The sequence below is a fragment of the Uloborus diversus genome, chromosome 2, assembly GCF_026930045.1.
Source record: "Uloborus diversus isolate 005 chromosome 2, Udiv.v.3.1, whole genome shotgun sequence".
Classification (NCBI taxonomy): domain Eukaryota; kingdom Metazoa; phylum Arthropoda; class Arachnida; order Araneae; family Uloboridae; genus Uloborus; species Uloborus diversus.
The window spans coordinates 13,787,835-13,806,904 of NC_072732.1; the positions used below are offsets into that span (position 1 = coordinate 13,787,835).

General features: G+C 36.9%; 1 protein-coding gene across 1 annotated transcript in view; it reads right to left on the reverse strand.

Moving 5' to 3' along the window:
• The window catches only part of LOC129217740 (regulator of G-protein signaling 7-like), a gene marked incomplete in the record, with an annotated part of 284,423 nt that overhangs the window by 118,186 nt on the left and 147,167 nt on the right, over positions 1-19,070 (reverse strand). The window contains 1 exon segment of the mRNA XM_054852079.1: positions 3,368-3,474. Coding sequence (XP_054708054.1) covers positions 3,368-3,474 — 107 coding nt within the window.

A 19,070-nucleotide genomic window follows, 5' to 3' on the forward strand; every position in this document is an offset into this window, starting at 1 on the left:
GAACCTTGATGGTCGAAGATCCACCGTCGTCATTAAAGGGGACTGGGCGACGTTAAATATGCTCGTGGTCCCAATGTCCTCCAAGTGAAACGATACCTCTGGGGGTGCTAGCACCAGGTAGCTATTAGCTCCTGATCTAGTTCTAAATTCTCATTAACTGTTCGTTGTGATGGTGCTGCCATCTATCGATATAAAAAAATAATGGAGGCAAGGCACTTAGTATGCAGTCCTCGACAAAAATACAGTTGTAGTCAGTTGTGACTCGGAATCGAAGTGATTGTACGTGCGTGTGCGCGTACGTGGATACATGCACGCTTGTACATAAGTGAATGCAAACAGATTTTGCGTGAGTGTTTGTGGATGAATTAGCCCGTAAATGTGCATGAATTAATCAGTACTTTTCGTGAATGTCCTAGCATACGTAATTTTGCATACTAGTGATTGTGCGTGAATGTCCTTATATGTCTGCTTTTGCATTCTTGGAATTGTGCGTGAATGTCCTTATATGCACAATTTGCATATTTATGGTTTTGCGTGAATGTAACAAAACACTTAGCATCCGTGTGCGGGTGTGCGCGACAGTGCGTGCATACTGCACAAGTGTGTGCGTTACCAAGCGCATGTGAGAGTGCAACATCTGTTTGTATTTGTGAGCGGCTGTGTGTACACGATCATGATTTTTCATGCACGATGTTGTGTTTGATTTTGCATGTGTGATCGTGTGCGTGATTTTGTCTGTCTCCGTGATATTGTATAATTATGTAAAATAAAACCTCTCAAATGCGGACACTAACGGAACAATTTTTTTTTGTCCACAATAGAGGGGTGTCCGTAGGACAGGGGTTAAATAATGTTATTTGCCTTGGAATCGGGGACCGCATGAGAGAGCTTTCCACACATCTAGGGGTGTCCGTTAGGAGGGGTTTACTGTATTAATTGGAGGACTATTTTATATCGTCTGCAAAGGATTTTTTTTACTTTATTCGATAAGAATGTTATCGTATTTAAGTTTTTCAAAGTTAGGCAAAAGACAGGCTATGAATAGATACAGGGTCCATTATGAAAGTAATGAGCATAATGTTATTGCGACACGACGATAGATGGCAGCATGGTAAAACCGGCTGGGAAATGTGGTGGGGGATATGACCTTTCAATGCATCCGGTCGTCAGTTGAGTTCGAGCAGTGTGAGCGGAGATACGTGCCTCCACTTGAAGTGTGTTTTCAACGCTTGTAACATATCGCGATGAAGTGTTCGCTTGAACAATGATACGCCATAAAGTTTTGCGTGAGGTCTGGAAAAAATGCAACCGAAACATTCCAGATGCTGCAAGAAGCCTTCAAGGACGATTGCATTTCAAGCCACACAGCCTTCATCATTACCAACTTCCTGGCCCGGAGCAACACCCCGGTGATCCCTCACCCCCTTACAGTCCCGACTTAGCTCTATGTGACTTCTTTTTGTTTCCGAGACTCAAGAAAGAGATGAAAGGAAAACATTGGGAAACCGTGGAAAACATCCAACACCATGTTACAACGTTCCTGAGAGGCATTCCCGTCAAGGAGTTTCAAGGTGCCTTTCAAGCGTGGCAAACACGTCTTCGCAAGTGTATTGATGCAGGAGGAATGTATTTTGAAGAATATTGAACATTTGTAGAAATTACGATCAATAAATATATTTTACCAGTAAATGCTCATTACTTTCATAATGGACCCTGTATCACCGTGATAGCATTTTGATTATTTTGACTAATAAAAAAAAATGACGAGGTAAATGCAATAACTAGTATGCCTTGACTCTCTTTCTAATTCCATTGTGCAATATATTTCTAAGAAAAGAAAGGAAAATATGCAATCATCGTTGTATATTTGCTAATTACATCGCGCAAAATATTCCTCCAGAGTAACGAATAGATGAAGTCGCAATTTCTCATTTACTATTTAACATTTTAAATCATTGTCCTCCAGTGAGTAACGAATGCACGCAATCTCATAGTGCGTGGGTAGGATACAATAGTTCAGGGGCGACGGTTCACAATGACAGCCAAATCATGAATGCAAGCATTACATGAAATGTATTCTTTTATTTCTTCCCTTGGCTCCCCCTATGTCATATGATTCAATTACACGCTGAGACGATTTTTTGTTAGAATAATTAGCAGAGATTTTACAGTGTTGCAAATTCTTACTGGTGCAGTCAACATTATAAATAACAGTTTCATTTTAACTTAAATAATATTTATTCATTCTAATCTGAATGATTAACTCAAAATCAGCGTTTCAGAAAACCCGACTAACATCAGGTTCAACTAATTCAAACGTCATATAGGAGCCTGAATTGGCTGTAAAAAAATCATCTGCACGCAGTTCAATATGATGTAGGGGAAGCTATCCAAGCATTGAGGGAAGAGATGATGAAACTCATTTTTTTAAAGCAATAACGATTGCTTATTGTTCTCACTTGACCGTCCTTGATGTTGTGGTTCCTTTTTCAGCTTGAACCACAGACCTCTACAGCACCACCGCCCACCGGCGTTGCTCCTCTGGTCCTGAGCACTGCCCCCCAGAATCCACTTCTGCAAAACGGTGGCATCCATGTCCTACACACGCATGCTCATACAAATTGTTTGTACACGTTCGCTTAGAGGGCGTTGCCACATCCCTTGCGATCCCTCGGGACTGAACTTTGACCCTCCGGGGTCAGTTGGTTTCTCCTCTGAGACGAGGAAGATGTTGTTCTTGGCCGCTGAGGCGGAATATTTATTTTTCTCTTAAATAATGCAATCATATCATATGTCTAAGTTCAAATTAAATAACATAAAGACTATTAATGCTCTCCCATTATTTACCACTTCGTTAAGTTTTTTCACAAATACACATACACACGCGCCTTTACACACATACACGCACACACGTAAGCCTACACACACTCAACTTTACACACGTAATCAACCAAAAGGAGGGATAAGCTTGGGGGGAGGGGAGCCGTTTCTAGTAACAATAACTCCAATGAGTAGGGTCTTGTCGCAACTCGTGATTGCGAAAAACATAATTTGAATTCAAAGTTTTAGAATTCAAATTAGAGTTGATTGGGGGAAGTGGGGGGGGGGGGGGTCGCAGCTCTTTTTTAATTTTTTATTTTACTTTGCACTCATGTTTTTGGCAATGACAGTTGTCCCGGAACTTTCTTTTGGATCCTACTACATTTAATTATCAATGACATTGCTTCACATAAACCTCCAAAGAGAAATAAAAAAGACAATCTTCTTAGTGTTTTTGCTAATTACACTGCAAAACAGAATTATTTTTTTTATATAAATATATATTCCGTTTTAAAGTAAGTAAGCAAAAGAAAGATGCTCTGCTCACCTGGAACCTGTAGAACGTCCCGTCGGCCTTGATGGTAAGGACGTGGTCGTCGATGGGGAAGAAGTAGCCATGAGCGGACATCAGGTGACCCAGGTGAAGAGCTTCCGCTAAGTAGGAAGAACAAAGATTTGGAATGAGTCCTGTATGAGAACACTTATAAAAACTAGTATGTTGTGGCCATCACGAAACTTTCTTCTATATCTTTCTTGTGAATTCTGATCAATCCCTATGCTTGAAGAGAATGCAATATTCCCAGCAAAAAAAAAAAAAAACCTGACGACCGTCCGAATGCCTGAATTCCCACAAAAGCAAAGCAAAGAACGACTTGAAAGTTATTTTAAAAACCTTGCTTGAATTAATTAGATGTTTTATTTGTTAACAAACATAAAATGGCAAGTTATTAATTTTAAATCATTGCGATGACATTTCCAATTATTTCTCAAAAATTAAAATCACGTGAAATAAGCAGACGACAGTATTACAATTTATCTTTCTTATTGTTGCATTTATAAAGCTATTTTTATTTATACAAAAAAAAAAAAAAAAAAAAACCAGCCCCCCCCCCCCCCATGGAGCAATTGGCGCCAAAATTGAAACAACGCCTGTTTACAAATAGATTCACATTTATTCCAAATTTCAACCAGAACGTAGCATTACTTCTTGAGATAGGGCACTCAAAATGGAAAAAAAGAACGGGTGATTGCGCTACCCCCTTTTAGCTGTTGACACCAAAATAAAATCAGCTCTTATACCCACTAAGGGCTACTTGCCGATAAATTTTTCTTTCATTCCGTTCATTATTTCTTGAGATACAGCTGTCACAATTGACGACAAAATACGTTCTATAGCTCAACCCCCGTTTGAGTTATTAACACCAAAATTGAATCAGCACCTGTTCCTGTTACTGGCAACATATGGACCAAATTTTGTTTGATTCCGCCAGTTACTTCCTGAGGAATAGCAATCACGCGTAACTCAAAAAACGTCCCATTGCTCCACCCCCCTTGGAGGAATTCGCGCCAAAAACCAATGGGCACAAGTTCACATAGGGGCACATATGTGTACCAAATTTCGTTCGATTTCATGCGGTAGTTTTTGCTGTAGAGCGGCCACAAAAAACTGGTCACACACAGACGTGACACACATACACACACACACACATACAGACAGACAGACATTTTCCAAAAATAGTCGAAATGGACTCAGCACACCTCAAAACGTTCGAATCCGTCAAAATTCGAAATTCGAAAATTTGCACGAATCCAATACTTTCTTCTATATATTAGATATAGAAGAAAGTAACAAGATTAAATTAAAGCACGCAGTGGCGCACGCAAGGGAGGGGTCCAGGGGGTCCGGACCCCTCCCATAGGTCTTGCTTTTTTCCCCCGATTGATTATGATTCTATGTATTTTGTGCCTAAAATAATTTCAAACAGAAGGTAACAATAATTTCAGTTTTAATAAGTGAAAAAATAAAATCCTCATGTTAAAAGATTTAAAAAAAATATTGAGCACTTTTCCTATAACAAATTGCCTATAACAAGCAGAATGGTGATTATAAATGAATACACTGTAATAACCATGTTTTCAGTTTTGCAATAACAGGTCACATTAAGTGACATTTTATGAACTTCTTTAATCATATGGTGCTTCTGCAACGATGAATTTGCTTTGCTGAATCATTTTTTTTAATTATGAGAAAAGTTAATGCGTGTATTATTTTGCTTTCTGGTAATGTATTTAAGTATAGTTCATTAATTAATGCTAATTATTTATTCAATAGTTTATTTTTTACTGTTTTTCGTCCATAAAATCAAGTCAATATGTTTGACGGCGTATTGTGGTATGATATGAGAATGAGGCTTTCGATCTTGGACCCTCCCCTTGCAAAATTCCTGCGTGCGCAACTGAAAGCACGTATAGGAATTTCTCAGCATTACGAGCTTTTAAATCACCCCAGAGTAAAACAAGGAGATTGAGAACACAAAGCACCTATGCCGTGTTTCCTTGACAACCCAGTGTCTGGTTTCAACTACACATACTATAGTCTATGAAACGAGAATCGGCGTGTCAAGGCCAAATAACTTTCCCACTCTCCATCTTTTTATGCAACTGACTTTCGTGGTTATAACACTATTCAACACAAAACATTTGCAGGAGCAACGTGGGGTAAAAGTTCATAGTGACGAGGGACTAGATGGGTAAAAAGGTGCAGAATAGGAAAAACTATTTGGCCTTGACGTGCCGATTCTCGTTACATAGACTACAGCAAAACCTTTTAACACGCTCAATTCAAATACGAACAAATGAGACATTTTTCTGCACAAAAACATATTTGTCTTTTATTCTTGGAATTTTATACTTCTGCTTTTAATCTCAATATATTCGAATATGAAGAACCAGTATATATCCTGATATGAAGTATTAAATTTCTAAAAAATTTTCTTGCATTCAAAAAAAAAAAAAAAAAATGGTTTTTACGTGTTGCGGGTGTGATAGGAGCGTCACGCGAGCAACCAAGAACAAGTCATTATTTCTTAACCATTAAAATTTCTTTTTAAAATGTTGATACATCATATCATGATACATACTGCCACTTTATATCCTAACTAGTGGTACTCGCACGGCTTTGCCCGTAATAGAAAAAATTAAAAGGTCTTTTGGTTCGCCTGTATATTTACAAATAATGTATGGTGAATTTTCTCGCCAATTGGCTTGTACCCATGTTACAGTTCCACGCTATGATCATTTCGTATCTCGCCAATTTGCTTGTGCCCATGTTACGGTTCCACGTTACGATAATTTCGTAATTTATCATATTTTTTTTTCTTAAAATTGGAATAGAAAAAGAACCACATCGAATTTTCGAAAAATCGCTTCGAGGTGCACACCCCCATGCTACAAACTAACTTTGTGCCAAGTTTCATGAAAATCGGCCGAACGGTTTAGACGCTATGCGCGTCACAGACATCCAGACATCCGGACAGAGAGACTTTCAGCTTTATTACTAGTAAAGAATATCTATACTATTAATACATATAAGTGTCTGTAACCTTATCTCCTCTGGACTGGAAGTGTCTACCAGGTGAACACTGGTATGTACCCTTGGATACAGGACATCTTGGAAAAGTGATTTCGCCCTACCTCACCCCACTAAACCTTAACAGGCCGGACATCCAGGCCTGTGGTTGTCCTGAGGACATCCTCTGAGCATAAAAATTAAAAACCAAAGTTTAAAATTTTGAAAATAAAATACCAATATTTGCGTAAAAATGGCACACCCATGTAATGGACTGAGAAAATATGAATTCATGCATATCAGTAGTTAAAAACTCGAAGTTATGTTACCGTATAGTTATGTTATATATCGTAAAGCTTTAACTCTCAGATGCGATAAGGACATCACCAATATATATCTCCTTCATTTCTATTTATTTTTGGGGTTAGCAGACATAATGAAAATAAGATGCAATTATCGACACTTCTTATACAGGGTTGTCAGTATAGTATATTGTGCGACGAGTTTATATCAACGAAGTTATCGCACCGATGACTAATTTAATTAGTGCCCTTTTGAGTTGCAGAGTGTAATTAGAGTCCTTTTCAGAAAACAATACCTGTGGTTGAAATTATGTCTTTTTATTTCCTCCATGGTGATATAATACAGTGATATCCTTGGCGAGCTATTTACGTATGAAATATGAAATTTGAAAATAAATTCTCTCTAAGCATAGATAATTTAGTAAAACATGCAAAACCATTATTGATAAATTTGTAATATGACTAATGAAGAGTCATTTATGTAATCGAGGTTTCAGTAATTTGAACTTAAGGTTTGCAGCCAAAGTTTACAATTATAAAATGCCTAATCGAAAGCATGACGGCAATCTGCCGACTTCGCTGATCGAGAAAAATACGGCACTTTAAAAGAGAGAGAGAGGAGAGAGCAACTGAGCTACCGAAGCAACATATATAGCCAGCCAGATACATTTGCATGGATTGCAAGACATGCATTTGAGATGCTCACTTCCCGATGTTAGAACGGCGGCCAATCAAATGAAAAAGGAACTTCGTCATTTCATTAAGAAAAGCACGCACGTGTCTAAGATCGGGAAATACGTTACAAACATTGAAATTAGCATTTGTGACTTTGCAAGATAAAAGAAAACAGGGATTTGATTAAAGCCAAATATATCAAAATAAACGTAAATAATTGATAATATTATTTGGAATTCCCAACATAGTATAGCATGTACAAGAAGTATAAAAATTAAAAACCATATTGAGGTGCGATCCCTTCCATGCGTCGCATAAAAACTATTTTTTATATTAGCTAATTTCGTATAATTTCCTCAAAGTCTTTAAAACTGCTCAACACTCCCCCCCCCCCGCCCTTTTTGGCTTTAGTCGTGGTTCACGTCAAAAGAAAAGATCACATTTTCTTCACATCATTATTATTAAAAATCAGTTGAGAAAGAACTGATTTCAGAAGCTTATGCTTCAACAATTACCTGATCACTACAGGTTTATTTTTAGTTTTCGAGCAATAAATGATTTAACTATTATTCATTTCTGAATTTGAGAATTAGCAAAAACTAAATATTCACGGAGTTACAGTACCTCAAAAATGATGAAACGATCAAAAAAAAAAAATTTATTGCTTATTTCAAAACTAAAAACTATTCTGAACACAGAGGAAAAGTTTCGATGCTTTAGTTCAAATATTTAAAAAGTTATGAGTGGTTTTAGGCCATGCTCGCTATGTGTTCTTATGCAAAAGAGAAAATTTAAATTGCTTTTTCTCGATGATGGTTTTTTGTGTTTTCATGTCATTAGAATCCCTAAGGATTCTTTTTTCTTTTAAAGATACAGCTTTAAAGTAATACTTTTTGCAATTGGGATAACATATTTGACAAAACTGTGCATTTAATAAGCATTTTATAAATGACTCCAATGTTTAGAGCATGTTAAACCTTTAAAAAACAAATTTAAAAAAACTTTGATTTTTTACATAATTAATCACAGAAAATTTTCTAATAAACTCATAAGCAAATGAATGCACAGATTTTTAGAGAGGATTATAGTAATCGTTTAGCAAAAAACTTTTTCTAAATTAGTGCAAAAACAAAAGTCTTAGGGATTTTAAAAAATTGAAATTTTCCACAATTTTTTGAATTTTTTAAAAAAATATTCAATATTTTTAAATTTTGCAAATAAATTATTGATTACGAAATAAGTATGCATGTTATGGTTTCAAAGAAATATAAAATTTCTTTAAATTAAAAAAAAAATGTTTGAAAGGTACTGTGAAACCTTTGTCTTGAAATCACTTCCTACACCTAAAAATCTAATTTGCGTTTCTCCACTCTTGTCACAAGAATTGTTAAAGATGACTCCTCACCGTTTACCACCTGCTAGTCGCTGAACCCCATGCGGGTGGTTTTTGAAGGTAACCCGTACCTCATCTATATATATAAAATGAATGTTTGTCTGTATGTCATCCATGAACTCAAAAACTACCCGGCAGATTTGGCTGAAACTTTCACCGTTTGTTATTTTTGGTACTGGGAATGTTTATAGACCAGTTCGAAAAAAATCCGATCGATAGTTCCTTTTTTATTCCAATTTAAGTCACAATCCATTGGATAAATACGAATATAATTATCGGCTGCAGAAATTAATTCGCGTGAAAGATCTCATTGATAAGAAGTTAGCATTTTTCTTGAGTTTGAACAAATAAATTCTTTCTTTATTGTTTTATGGCTTTTCATGCAACGGGGGGATTTAAAACTTTTTCTATTTGATATTTTTAGCGATTGATTGATCTTGCAAACTGCGCGAGTACAAAATTTGAGTATAGTCACGGCTTCACTTGATACCTGGACCGATTATTATGAAAATTGCTATATATATGTATTTTTCCACGGAGAAGGTGCATAATATGCTCATTGAAGCCACTCGCATCTAGGTGGCACTGCAGAGTAGCAACTTCTGCCCCGTTCAACCGATTGTCATGAAAATCAGTATAATGATGTCTTTTTTTGTTGGCGTAGCAACGCGCGTCGAGTACAGCTAGTTAGATCTAAACATTGTCGCCTCAAAGCAACACTACGTTGGATATTTTACTGTTATTCCTAGGATTAGATGCCTTATTGTCGCTCTGAGGCGACGATGTAGGTTGTAGGCGACGATGCAGGTAAGGATGTTTTTCTTTGTCTAACATTTCTTTCAGAAGCGCTCTGCTTTCCGGACAACCCAATGCCCAAAATATGTTACAAACTTGATGCATTATTTTATTCCAAATTGTTTAACCCCTTCAGACCTGGTGTCCGGTATACCGGACATACACTTTAAACAGCTGCTAATCATTTAATAATTGATTTAATTAGTTATTTTTTTTTTTTTTTTTTTTGCATTTGACTCTTTACACTCTGCTTATTATAATCTGTGAAATAATTTTTCGATTTGGGACTGACAACACTGACATATAAGGATTGAGAGAGATAGAGAGTGGCTAATTTTTCCAACCATGGATTTTCATCTGAAAAGCGAGGTTCTTTTCCTGATTTTTTTGAAAATATATAATATTTAATTAATCGTTCCAAACGCTTATATTATGTTTTATAATTGTTTGTAGAACATATGAAGTTTATAATGAAGTTTGTTCGGTATTTTATCGTTTTCGTATATGAAATATTGATTTCAAAAGTATAAGTCCGGAATATTGGACGTGCCATAATTCTTATAATTTTTCTCCTACAAACTCAAAATTTGGTCTATAAGATACCCTTTACCATAGTACATTGTGTACCAAACATCAACATTTTTGGTCCAATATTTCATAATTCCGACTGAAGGGGTTAAAGAAGTTAAGTTGCTATTTTCTAATAACTGACCAGTGAACCATACGAATAGTGCAATAATGAAATAAGTTGAAATAGTAAGCAATGGAAAAAAGCACCTTGAGATAGTTTTGGCGCACAAATTGTTTGTCCTTGTCCACAAGTTATCGAGATAGAAAATCCTGAAATCTGCCGAAATTTCAAGAAGTGCCAAATTTTAAAACTTAACGCGAAATGGATCACGAAATTTCACCGTCTGCATCTATCTATAAATCGTGTGAAAGATATATTCCATTACTCACTGAAAATAACTAAATTTGGCGACTTTTCTAAACATTTCGGCAGACTTAGAGGCTTCGTATTTCGATAGCGGAGACACAAGGGCAAATAATTGATGCGTACAGGAACATGTTTTACAATGCTCTTTCGATTGCTAGTTGTTTAATTTTTTTGCGAACATGGTCAGGAATGACGTCATTCAAAAAGAGCCCCGCAAAAAAAAAAAAAAAAAAAAAATTGAATTTTGACCTCTTGAATTCAAATTATGTTTTTCGTAATCACGAGCTTGTGTGTGTGTGTATGTAGGCATGTGTATTTATGTGTGTGTGTGGGGGTATGTGTGTGTGGGGGGTATGTGTGTTTGTGTGTAGGGGGTATGTGTATGTGTGTGTAGCCATGTGTGTTTATGTCTGTGTGTAGGTATGAGTGTGTGGGTAGTTGTGTGTATGAATGTATGTGCGTGGGGGCGGGGTATGTGTATGTGCGTGCAGGCATATGTGTTTGTATCTGTGCGCAGGCATGAATGTGTGGGTAGTTGTGTGTATGTGTTTGTGTGTGTAGGTGTATGTGTTTGTGTGTGTGTGTGCGTGTGTGCGTGTGTGTGTAGTTGTGTATGTATGCGCGTGCGTGTAGGACGTGGATGCAACCTGGAGACGGCTTTCGCTGTAGGAGCAGCATCGTGAGGAGCCGGTCGACGGTGATGGTGCGGAGGGTGGCGGTGGGAAAATAAAATGATAGGACGCCAAAAACAGTCAAGTGAGAACAATAAGCAATCGTGATTGCTCAAAAAAAAATTCTCCCATAAACATTGACTGAAAATAAAAATGCAGCCAAAAATGGTAATTTCATAAAAAAGAAGATTATTTATAGATTCAGGTTGGAAATAACAGATGCTTTATAAAAGCTTCGACTCTCGTTTGCGTGTAGGGGAAAATCATTCAACTGTAACCGTATTTTGCATACCAAAACTTTGTCTCATTTCTTCCGAAGAAGTATCATTAATCACAAGCAGTGTATGTCACCTGATAAGTATGAATCATGTGGTCGTTTATTAACTATTTGGCTGTTTTCGGTCGTCTAGACGCTCGAGTTTTCAGACATTACCTTGCCATCTAAAGAGATAATAGAAGGCGGAAATTTACTTCCGAGTTAGAGCCAGGTGGAAGTAAATGTGAATTAGTGGGAAACTTCTGACAGTTGGAAAAAAAATTATTTAACCTTAAACTGGTGAGGTAATTTTTTTTTTCAACGTAAGCGGTGAGACAACCCTAACTCCGCACTAGTCAGAAACATTATCGTAGGAATATTTTCAACGTTTTTCGTGTTATTTATTACTAGTTGTATCCGCACGGCTTTGCCCGTAATATAAAATTAAAAGGTCTTTTGGTTCGCGTGTATATTTACAAATAATGTATGGTGAGTTTTCTCGCCAATTGGCTTGCGCCTATGTTACGGTTCCACGTTATGATAATTTCGTAATTTACTCGTCCTTCTTATGACAATTTTGTTCTTAAAATTAGAATATAAAAAGAACTACACCGAATTTTCGAAAAATTGCTTCGAGGTGCACACCCCCATGCTACAAACTAACTTTGTGCCAAATTTCTTGAAAATCGGCCGAACGGTCTAGGCGCTATGCACGTCAGAGATTCTGACAGACAGAGATCCGGACAGAGATTCTGACAGACAGAGAGACTTTCAGCTTTATTATTAGTAAAGAAATTAAGTACAGCTGAAACAGTCTCTCATAAGTTGAGCTATGACCTTGACAATGTTTAACCTTTTTTGGGGAGGAGTCCAGTTAGAAAAGGTCGCCTTATTGGAGTGGATGTGGACTGGAATGCTGCAGCAAAGCTACTACGAAAGTGAGTCCATTCAACTTAGCGCAAATTGCCCTTCACTATTACCTCAAAAAGAGGTAAATATTGTCAGGGTCATACAGGGTCCATTATGAAAGTAATGAGCATAATGTTATTGTGACGCGACGATAGATGGCAGCACGGTAAAACTGGCTGGAAAATGTGGTGGGGGACATGCCCTTTCAATGCATCCGGTCGTCAGTTGAGTTCGAGCAGTGTGAGAGGAGATACGTGCCTCCGCTTGAAGTGTGTTTTCAACTTTTGTAACATGACACGATGGAGCGTTCGCTTAAACAACGAAACGCCGTAAAGTTTTGCGTGAGGCTTGGAAAAAATGCAACCGAAACATTCCAGATGTTGCAAGAAGCCTTCAAGGACGATTGCATTTCAAGTCACAAAGCCTTCATCATTACCAATTTCCTGGGCCGGAGCAGCACCCCGGTGATCCCTCACCCCCTTACAGTCCCGACTTAGATCCATGTGACTTCTTTTTGTTTCCGCGACTCAAGAGAAAGATGAAAGGAAAACATTGGGAAACCGTGGAAAACATCCAACACCATGTTACAACGTTCCTGAGAGGCATTCCCTTCAAGGAGTTTCAGGGTGCCTTTCAGGCGTGGCTAACACGTCTCCGCAAGTGTATTGATGCAGGAGGAATGTATTTTGAAGAATAATGAACATTTGTACAAATTACGATCAATAAACAAATTTTGCCAGTAAATGCTCATTACTTTCATAATGGACCCTGTAGATCAACTTATCAGATTCACATTATATGGTGTTTTTGCACCAAAAGTTTTCCCAAAAGTAATGCCAACTTTCCAATGTTTCTCAAATCATTTTCCAAGCCAGACCGAGGATTTGAGCTGGAATACTGTTAAAAATCAACTAGGAAAGTGACTCAATTCATCTAAGTGCCTAGTACCCTTCACGTTTTCCCCCAAAAGTAGAAAACATTGGCATTACCATAGCTTAATTGATATACACTATGACCTTAAGTAACATATGTGTACATATAAAACTAGATATGTAAACATTGTGAAACTTAAATACTGTTTAAGGCTTTCACGGCCGGCGTCAATATGAGGAGATAACATTTCCGGGCTTATTGGCCGTGGTCTAATTGGAGTAGAAATTCCAGACGTTTTGGCTTGCTTTGCTGCAGCTATCATCAGTGGTTTGAGTTTGGTGAGATTGATTCCTGGCTTCGGTGGCTCCGGTATTTAAGCAAACTGCTGCTGCGCTGCTGGTCCTGATTGGGAGGCGTTCTCAAGCCGCTGGTGGAATAAGGTTCCTGATTGGATTAGATACCAGGATCACCCAGCGGCTTGAATCTCATCTAATCAGGAACCTTATTCCACCAGCGGCTTGAGAACGCCTCCCAATCAGGACCAGCAGCGCAGCAGCAGTTTGCTTAAATACCGGAGCCACCGAAGCCAGGAATCAGTCTCACTAAACCCAAACCACTGATGATGGCTGCAGCAAAGCAAGCCGAAACGTCTGGAATTTCTACTCCAATTAGACCACGACCAATAAGCCCAGAAATATTATCTCCTCATATTGTGAAACTTTTTAATGCAAAAGCTTAAATCTTCTTAAACGTAAAACATCTTATCAATTATTTACAGGGCCCCAACTAACTAAAAGGGAGGCCTTAGGCCCGCAATAATCTGGAGGCCCCCTGAAGACTCTATAACGGGATACAGTGGTTACAGGTTTTGGGACCTTTTTTTGTCTATCCCAGAATTACGTAAATCATTAACCATGTGCATTTATGAATCCCTTCAGGGCCCCTCATAGTAGTGACATGGTAAATTCGCTAATAGCAGAATGAATGAAAATCCTCATCTAAGAAAGTTTTTTGCGATTAATAAGTTATTACAGTAACCCCTCGTTATATCGCACTTTTCGGGGGACAAAGAAAAAGAGCGATATATCCGAATGCGCGATATAACGAAGGGCATTAAAAATAGTTATAAGTCCAATACACACGTAAATTAGCATTGGATCTTTTTGACATGATTTTCTAATGGTTTCGATGTAGAGTTCACGAATGTACTATAACACCTATTGAAATTTAAACAAGATTGAAATTTAAGTAAATTTTCACCGTCAGAAAGTTAAAAGCATCCAATGGCGAATGAAGACGATCTTTCTGAGCTGCCGCGAGACAAGAGTGAGCATTCCAATAGCCTCTGATTCCCAATAGACTTTCTAATCCGTTTTACTTGCTGTAGAAAGGATGTTGAAAAGTAAAAGTAATCGCATTGTTTACAGAAAACTCTTTTGCCCGTCCAGATCGTTCTGCCTTTCTTAATGCTTTAATGTTTCGGGAGACAGAAGAAAAGAGCGATATATCCGAATGAGCGATATAACGAGGCGCGATATAACGAGGGGTTACTGTATTATTTTTAATTATTATGCATAATTCTTTAATAAATTTGAGGCCCCTTAGAACGATGGAGCCCCAGACCTTGTTGGCCTGTGCTATAATCAGGCCCTGGTTATTTAAGAAAAGGAAACTAGAAGCTTTAAGTCTACATGGAGTTTATCAAATTGGGTTTCGCGAAGTCATGCGGTTCTATCGAGAACGAAACTCAATTTTTTTTTATCACTCATATTGTTCACTTACAATCATTGTAACTGAAAGTTTGATTATTGATTATTTTAGAAAAGGAAACTAGAAGCTTTAAGTCTACATGGAGTTCATCAAATTGGGTTTCGCGAAGTCCTACGCTTCTATCGAGAACGAAACTCAATTTTTTTTATCACTCATATTGTTCACTTACAATCATTGTAACTGAAAGTTTGATTATTGATTATTTAAGAAAAGGAAACTAGAAGCTTTAAGTCTACATGGAGTTCATCAAATTGGGTTTCGCGAAGTCCTACGCTTCTGTCGAGAACGAAACTCGATTTTTTTTATTACTCATATTATTCACTTACAATCATTGTAACTGAAAGTTTGATTATTGATTATTTAAGAAAAGGAAACTAGAAGCTTTAAGTCTACATGGAGTTCATGAAATTGGGTTTCGCGATGTCCTACGCTTCTGTCGAGAACGAAACTCAATTTTTTTAATTACTCATATTATTCACTTACAATCATTGTAACTGAAAGTTTGATTATTGATTATTTAAGAAAAGGAAACTAGAAGCTTTAAGTCTACATGGAGTTCATCAAATTGGGTTTCGCGAAGTCCTACGGTTCTATCGAGAGCGAAACTCAATTTTTTTTATCACTCATATTATTCACTTACAACCATTGTAACTGAAAGTTTGAGTGAAGCTTTTAATAAAATAATTTCTGAATGAACAACGGGAAAAATATCAACATGAACTGTACACACGACGCGAAACCTAAGGACGAGTTTCTGTAAAACGCATAATAGTGCTGTTTTCTAGAATTTCATCTTCGTAGATCATACTATTCTGAAGTTCGAAGAATGCTGCCTCAGTTTGAATTCTTCTTCTCATACGACATGCTGTTCCAGCACTTCAGCCGAACAAATGAGAAATGCGCTTATGGGCTCTTGCCAACATTTTCCGATGACTTTTAAGTCGTGGATACGCAATAAAACTGTCGATGTTACACTGTAAAAAAAACTGTAAATTTTGAAGAAGTTATCCGTATTTTTTACAGAAAAAAACTGTTCGTAATAAAATACAGGATTTTTCTGTTTTTTTGAATCTGTAACCGGTTATAAGCGTTAACTGTTACCATCGCCTCACCGCGTACTTTGTTTTTCTTTTTCGAAATTTTGCCCGCCTGTTTGGCTTTTGGTTCTCGTGCTCGAGTTTTTTGATCTTATATTTATTTAAAGCGAGTAAGTCTTAAATCGTTTGCAACTTCCATTTCATTGCATCCTAATCAATATTTTATTATTATGTTTTTTTTTCATCTGTTACAGAGGCATATTCGGAAATTTACCTTTGTATACATGTATTTCGTAGTAGTATAGTAAATATTGAAATGTATTTATAAAAGTATAGTTTCATTTTTTAATCTTCATAAAATAATAAATCAGCTTGAATAAATAATAAAAATACGGAAGATTTCTGTAAAATAAACGGAAGAAAACTGGCGTCCTGGCTGAGTTTTTTTCCGTAAATTTTATAGATTTTTTTTACAGTGTATGAATGAGGCACAGACAGCGAAGATGCCCATGAACGATCTTGTACACAACTCCTTGGCGTCTCAAACTGAACAGGCAATGCGATTTTTCATATGACCCAAAATTGAGTTCATGAAATTCCAAAGATTTATGCAAGAAAATCTCAAGATCATGTAACTAACAATGCTTAAAACCTGTTCACTTTGTTGGAATTGCTAATATTGTAGTTGGTCAAATATTACTATCAAGAAACGATAAAGTAAACGAGCTGAACATCACATGACTTCCTTTTACTTCAATTTAATGTCATTTTCCCATTATTGGCAATTTTAATGTGATTCAATAGTTTACTCTCTAAATATCACCACCAGTGGCCAAATTGAAACCAGATTTTAAAAAAAATCGCCACATTTGTCGCCAAGTTGGCGACAAAAACTTGGCGCCCAAAAGACTGGCGATATATCGCCAATTATCTGCCAAATTATAACATCACTTGTGTATGCATTGAAATTAACAATGATTTCACCCCAAAAAGGGGCAAAAGACCCCTTTAGAAACACCTGAATGCAACCAAAAAGGGAGGTGCACAACTAGACCCCACTAGGAGTCTACGTACCAAATTTCAACTTTCTAGAACATACCGTTCTTGAGTTATGGGTCATACATCCGCACATCATACATACGTACATACGGACGTCACGAGAAAAGTCGTTGTAATTAAATCGGGAAATGTCAAAATGGATGTTTCGAGTCCATCCGCGTGTGGTCAGGTTGAAAAAGAAACTCAACATTAATTCAGGGGTGAGCGAAATGGAAATTAAGGCCGAATTTTGAGTGAAAATATTTTCGCGAATACAATACTTCCTTTTTACTTTCTTCTATATCTAATATATAGAAAAAAAGTATTGGATTCGTGCAAATTTTCGAATTTCGAATTTTGACGGATTCGAACGTTTTGAGGTGTGCTAAGTCCATTTCGACTATTTTTGGAAAATGTCTGTCTGTCTGTGTGTGTGTGTGTGTCACGTCTGTGTGTGACCAGTTTTTTGTGGCCGCTCTACAGCAAAAACTACCGCATGAAATCGAACGAAATTTGGTACACATATGTGCCCCTATGCGAACTTGTGCCCTTTGGTTTTTGGCGCGAATTTTTCCAAGGAGGGTGGAGCAATGGGACGTTTTTTGAGTTACGCGTGTTTGCTATTCCTTAGGAAGTAACTGGCGGAATCAAACAAAATTTGGTCCATATGTTGCCATTAACAGGAACAGGTGCTGATTCAATTTTGCTGTCAATAACTCAAACGGGGGTTGAGCTATAGAACGTTTTTTGTCGTCAATTGTGACTGCTGTATCTCAAGAAATAATGAACGGAATGAAAGAAAAATTTATTGGCAAATAGCCCTTAGTGGGTATAAGAGCTGATTTTATTTTTTGTCAACAGCTAAAAAGGGGGTAGCGCAATCACCCGCTCTTTTTTTCCATTGTGAGTGCCCTATCTCAAGAAGTAATCCTACGTTCTGGTTGAAATTTGGAATATATGTGAATCCATATGCAAAGAGGCTTTGGTTCAATTTTGACGCCAATCGCTCCAAGAGGTGTTGATTTTTTTTTTTTTTTTGGCGAATAAAAATAGATTTATTAATGCAACAATAAGAAAGATAAATCGTAATAGATTGTCGTCTGCGTTTGTAAAAGGAAATAAAAACGATGAAAGTAAAAATTTAAATTAATCGCTCAGTAATTATTTTTTCTGAACCATTGCTTTAAAATTGGTGCAAAAATTGTTTGCTGCAATATGTATTTTTTAAAATCTCTTGGTACAATTAAACAGATAGTACAAGAAATATTCGAAGCTATAGAGTTTAAATGCGTCGACTTGCGGTGAATCAAGAAATTGTCCAAAGAGATCACACATTTCAATTTTGCGTGGACAAAGCAGATGCCTGATTGGACAGATATAGGTGAATGGATCCTTGTTTTACTTTTTTCAGAAGCCATTGGCCAGAAACTACAGTGCCCCTATTGATCATTTGAATTGCGAATTATCACGAAATATTTAAGATATGCAGAGGAAAATTACACCTAGAGTTGGAAAGGGGAATATTTTATTTTTCTTTCTTTTCTTTTTTAGTTCTATCCCATCCATGCTTTCTAGACAAAAAAAAAAAAAAAAACATTTAAATGAAAATAATACGTTTTATTGGCAAAATACTTAATGACTATTTCTTTTCATTAAAAAAGCTCAAAAACGCAGGAGTTTCAAATAAAATCAAGAGAAACCAAGATATTTATTGAAAACCTAAGCTTTAGAAACTCTTGTCAAAACAATTTCTGTATCTGACGCCTGAAAAATATTGAACTGATAACTTTTCCTGTTGTGTGGATTTCTTTAAAAAATCTTTTCACCACTCAAATATAGCTCTTGTTTTAGTAGATACTTTTGCTCTACCGCTAATGAGTTTCAAAACATTCCCTGCTTTTACGTTAAACGGACTAATTTTTTTGTGTCTTTTTCATGTCTTTTTCATTAGAGTGACGTAGTTGACACATCTCACATACGGTGGCATTTTCATAGACGGTTTCCCTTTTCTAAGAGAAATGTCAAC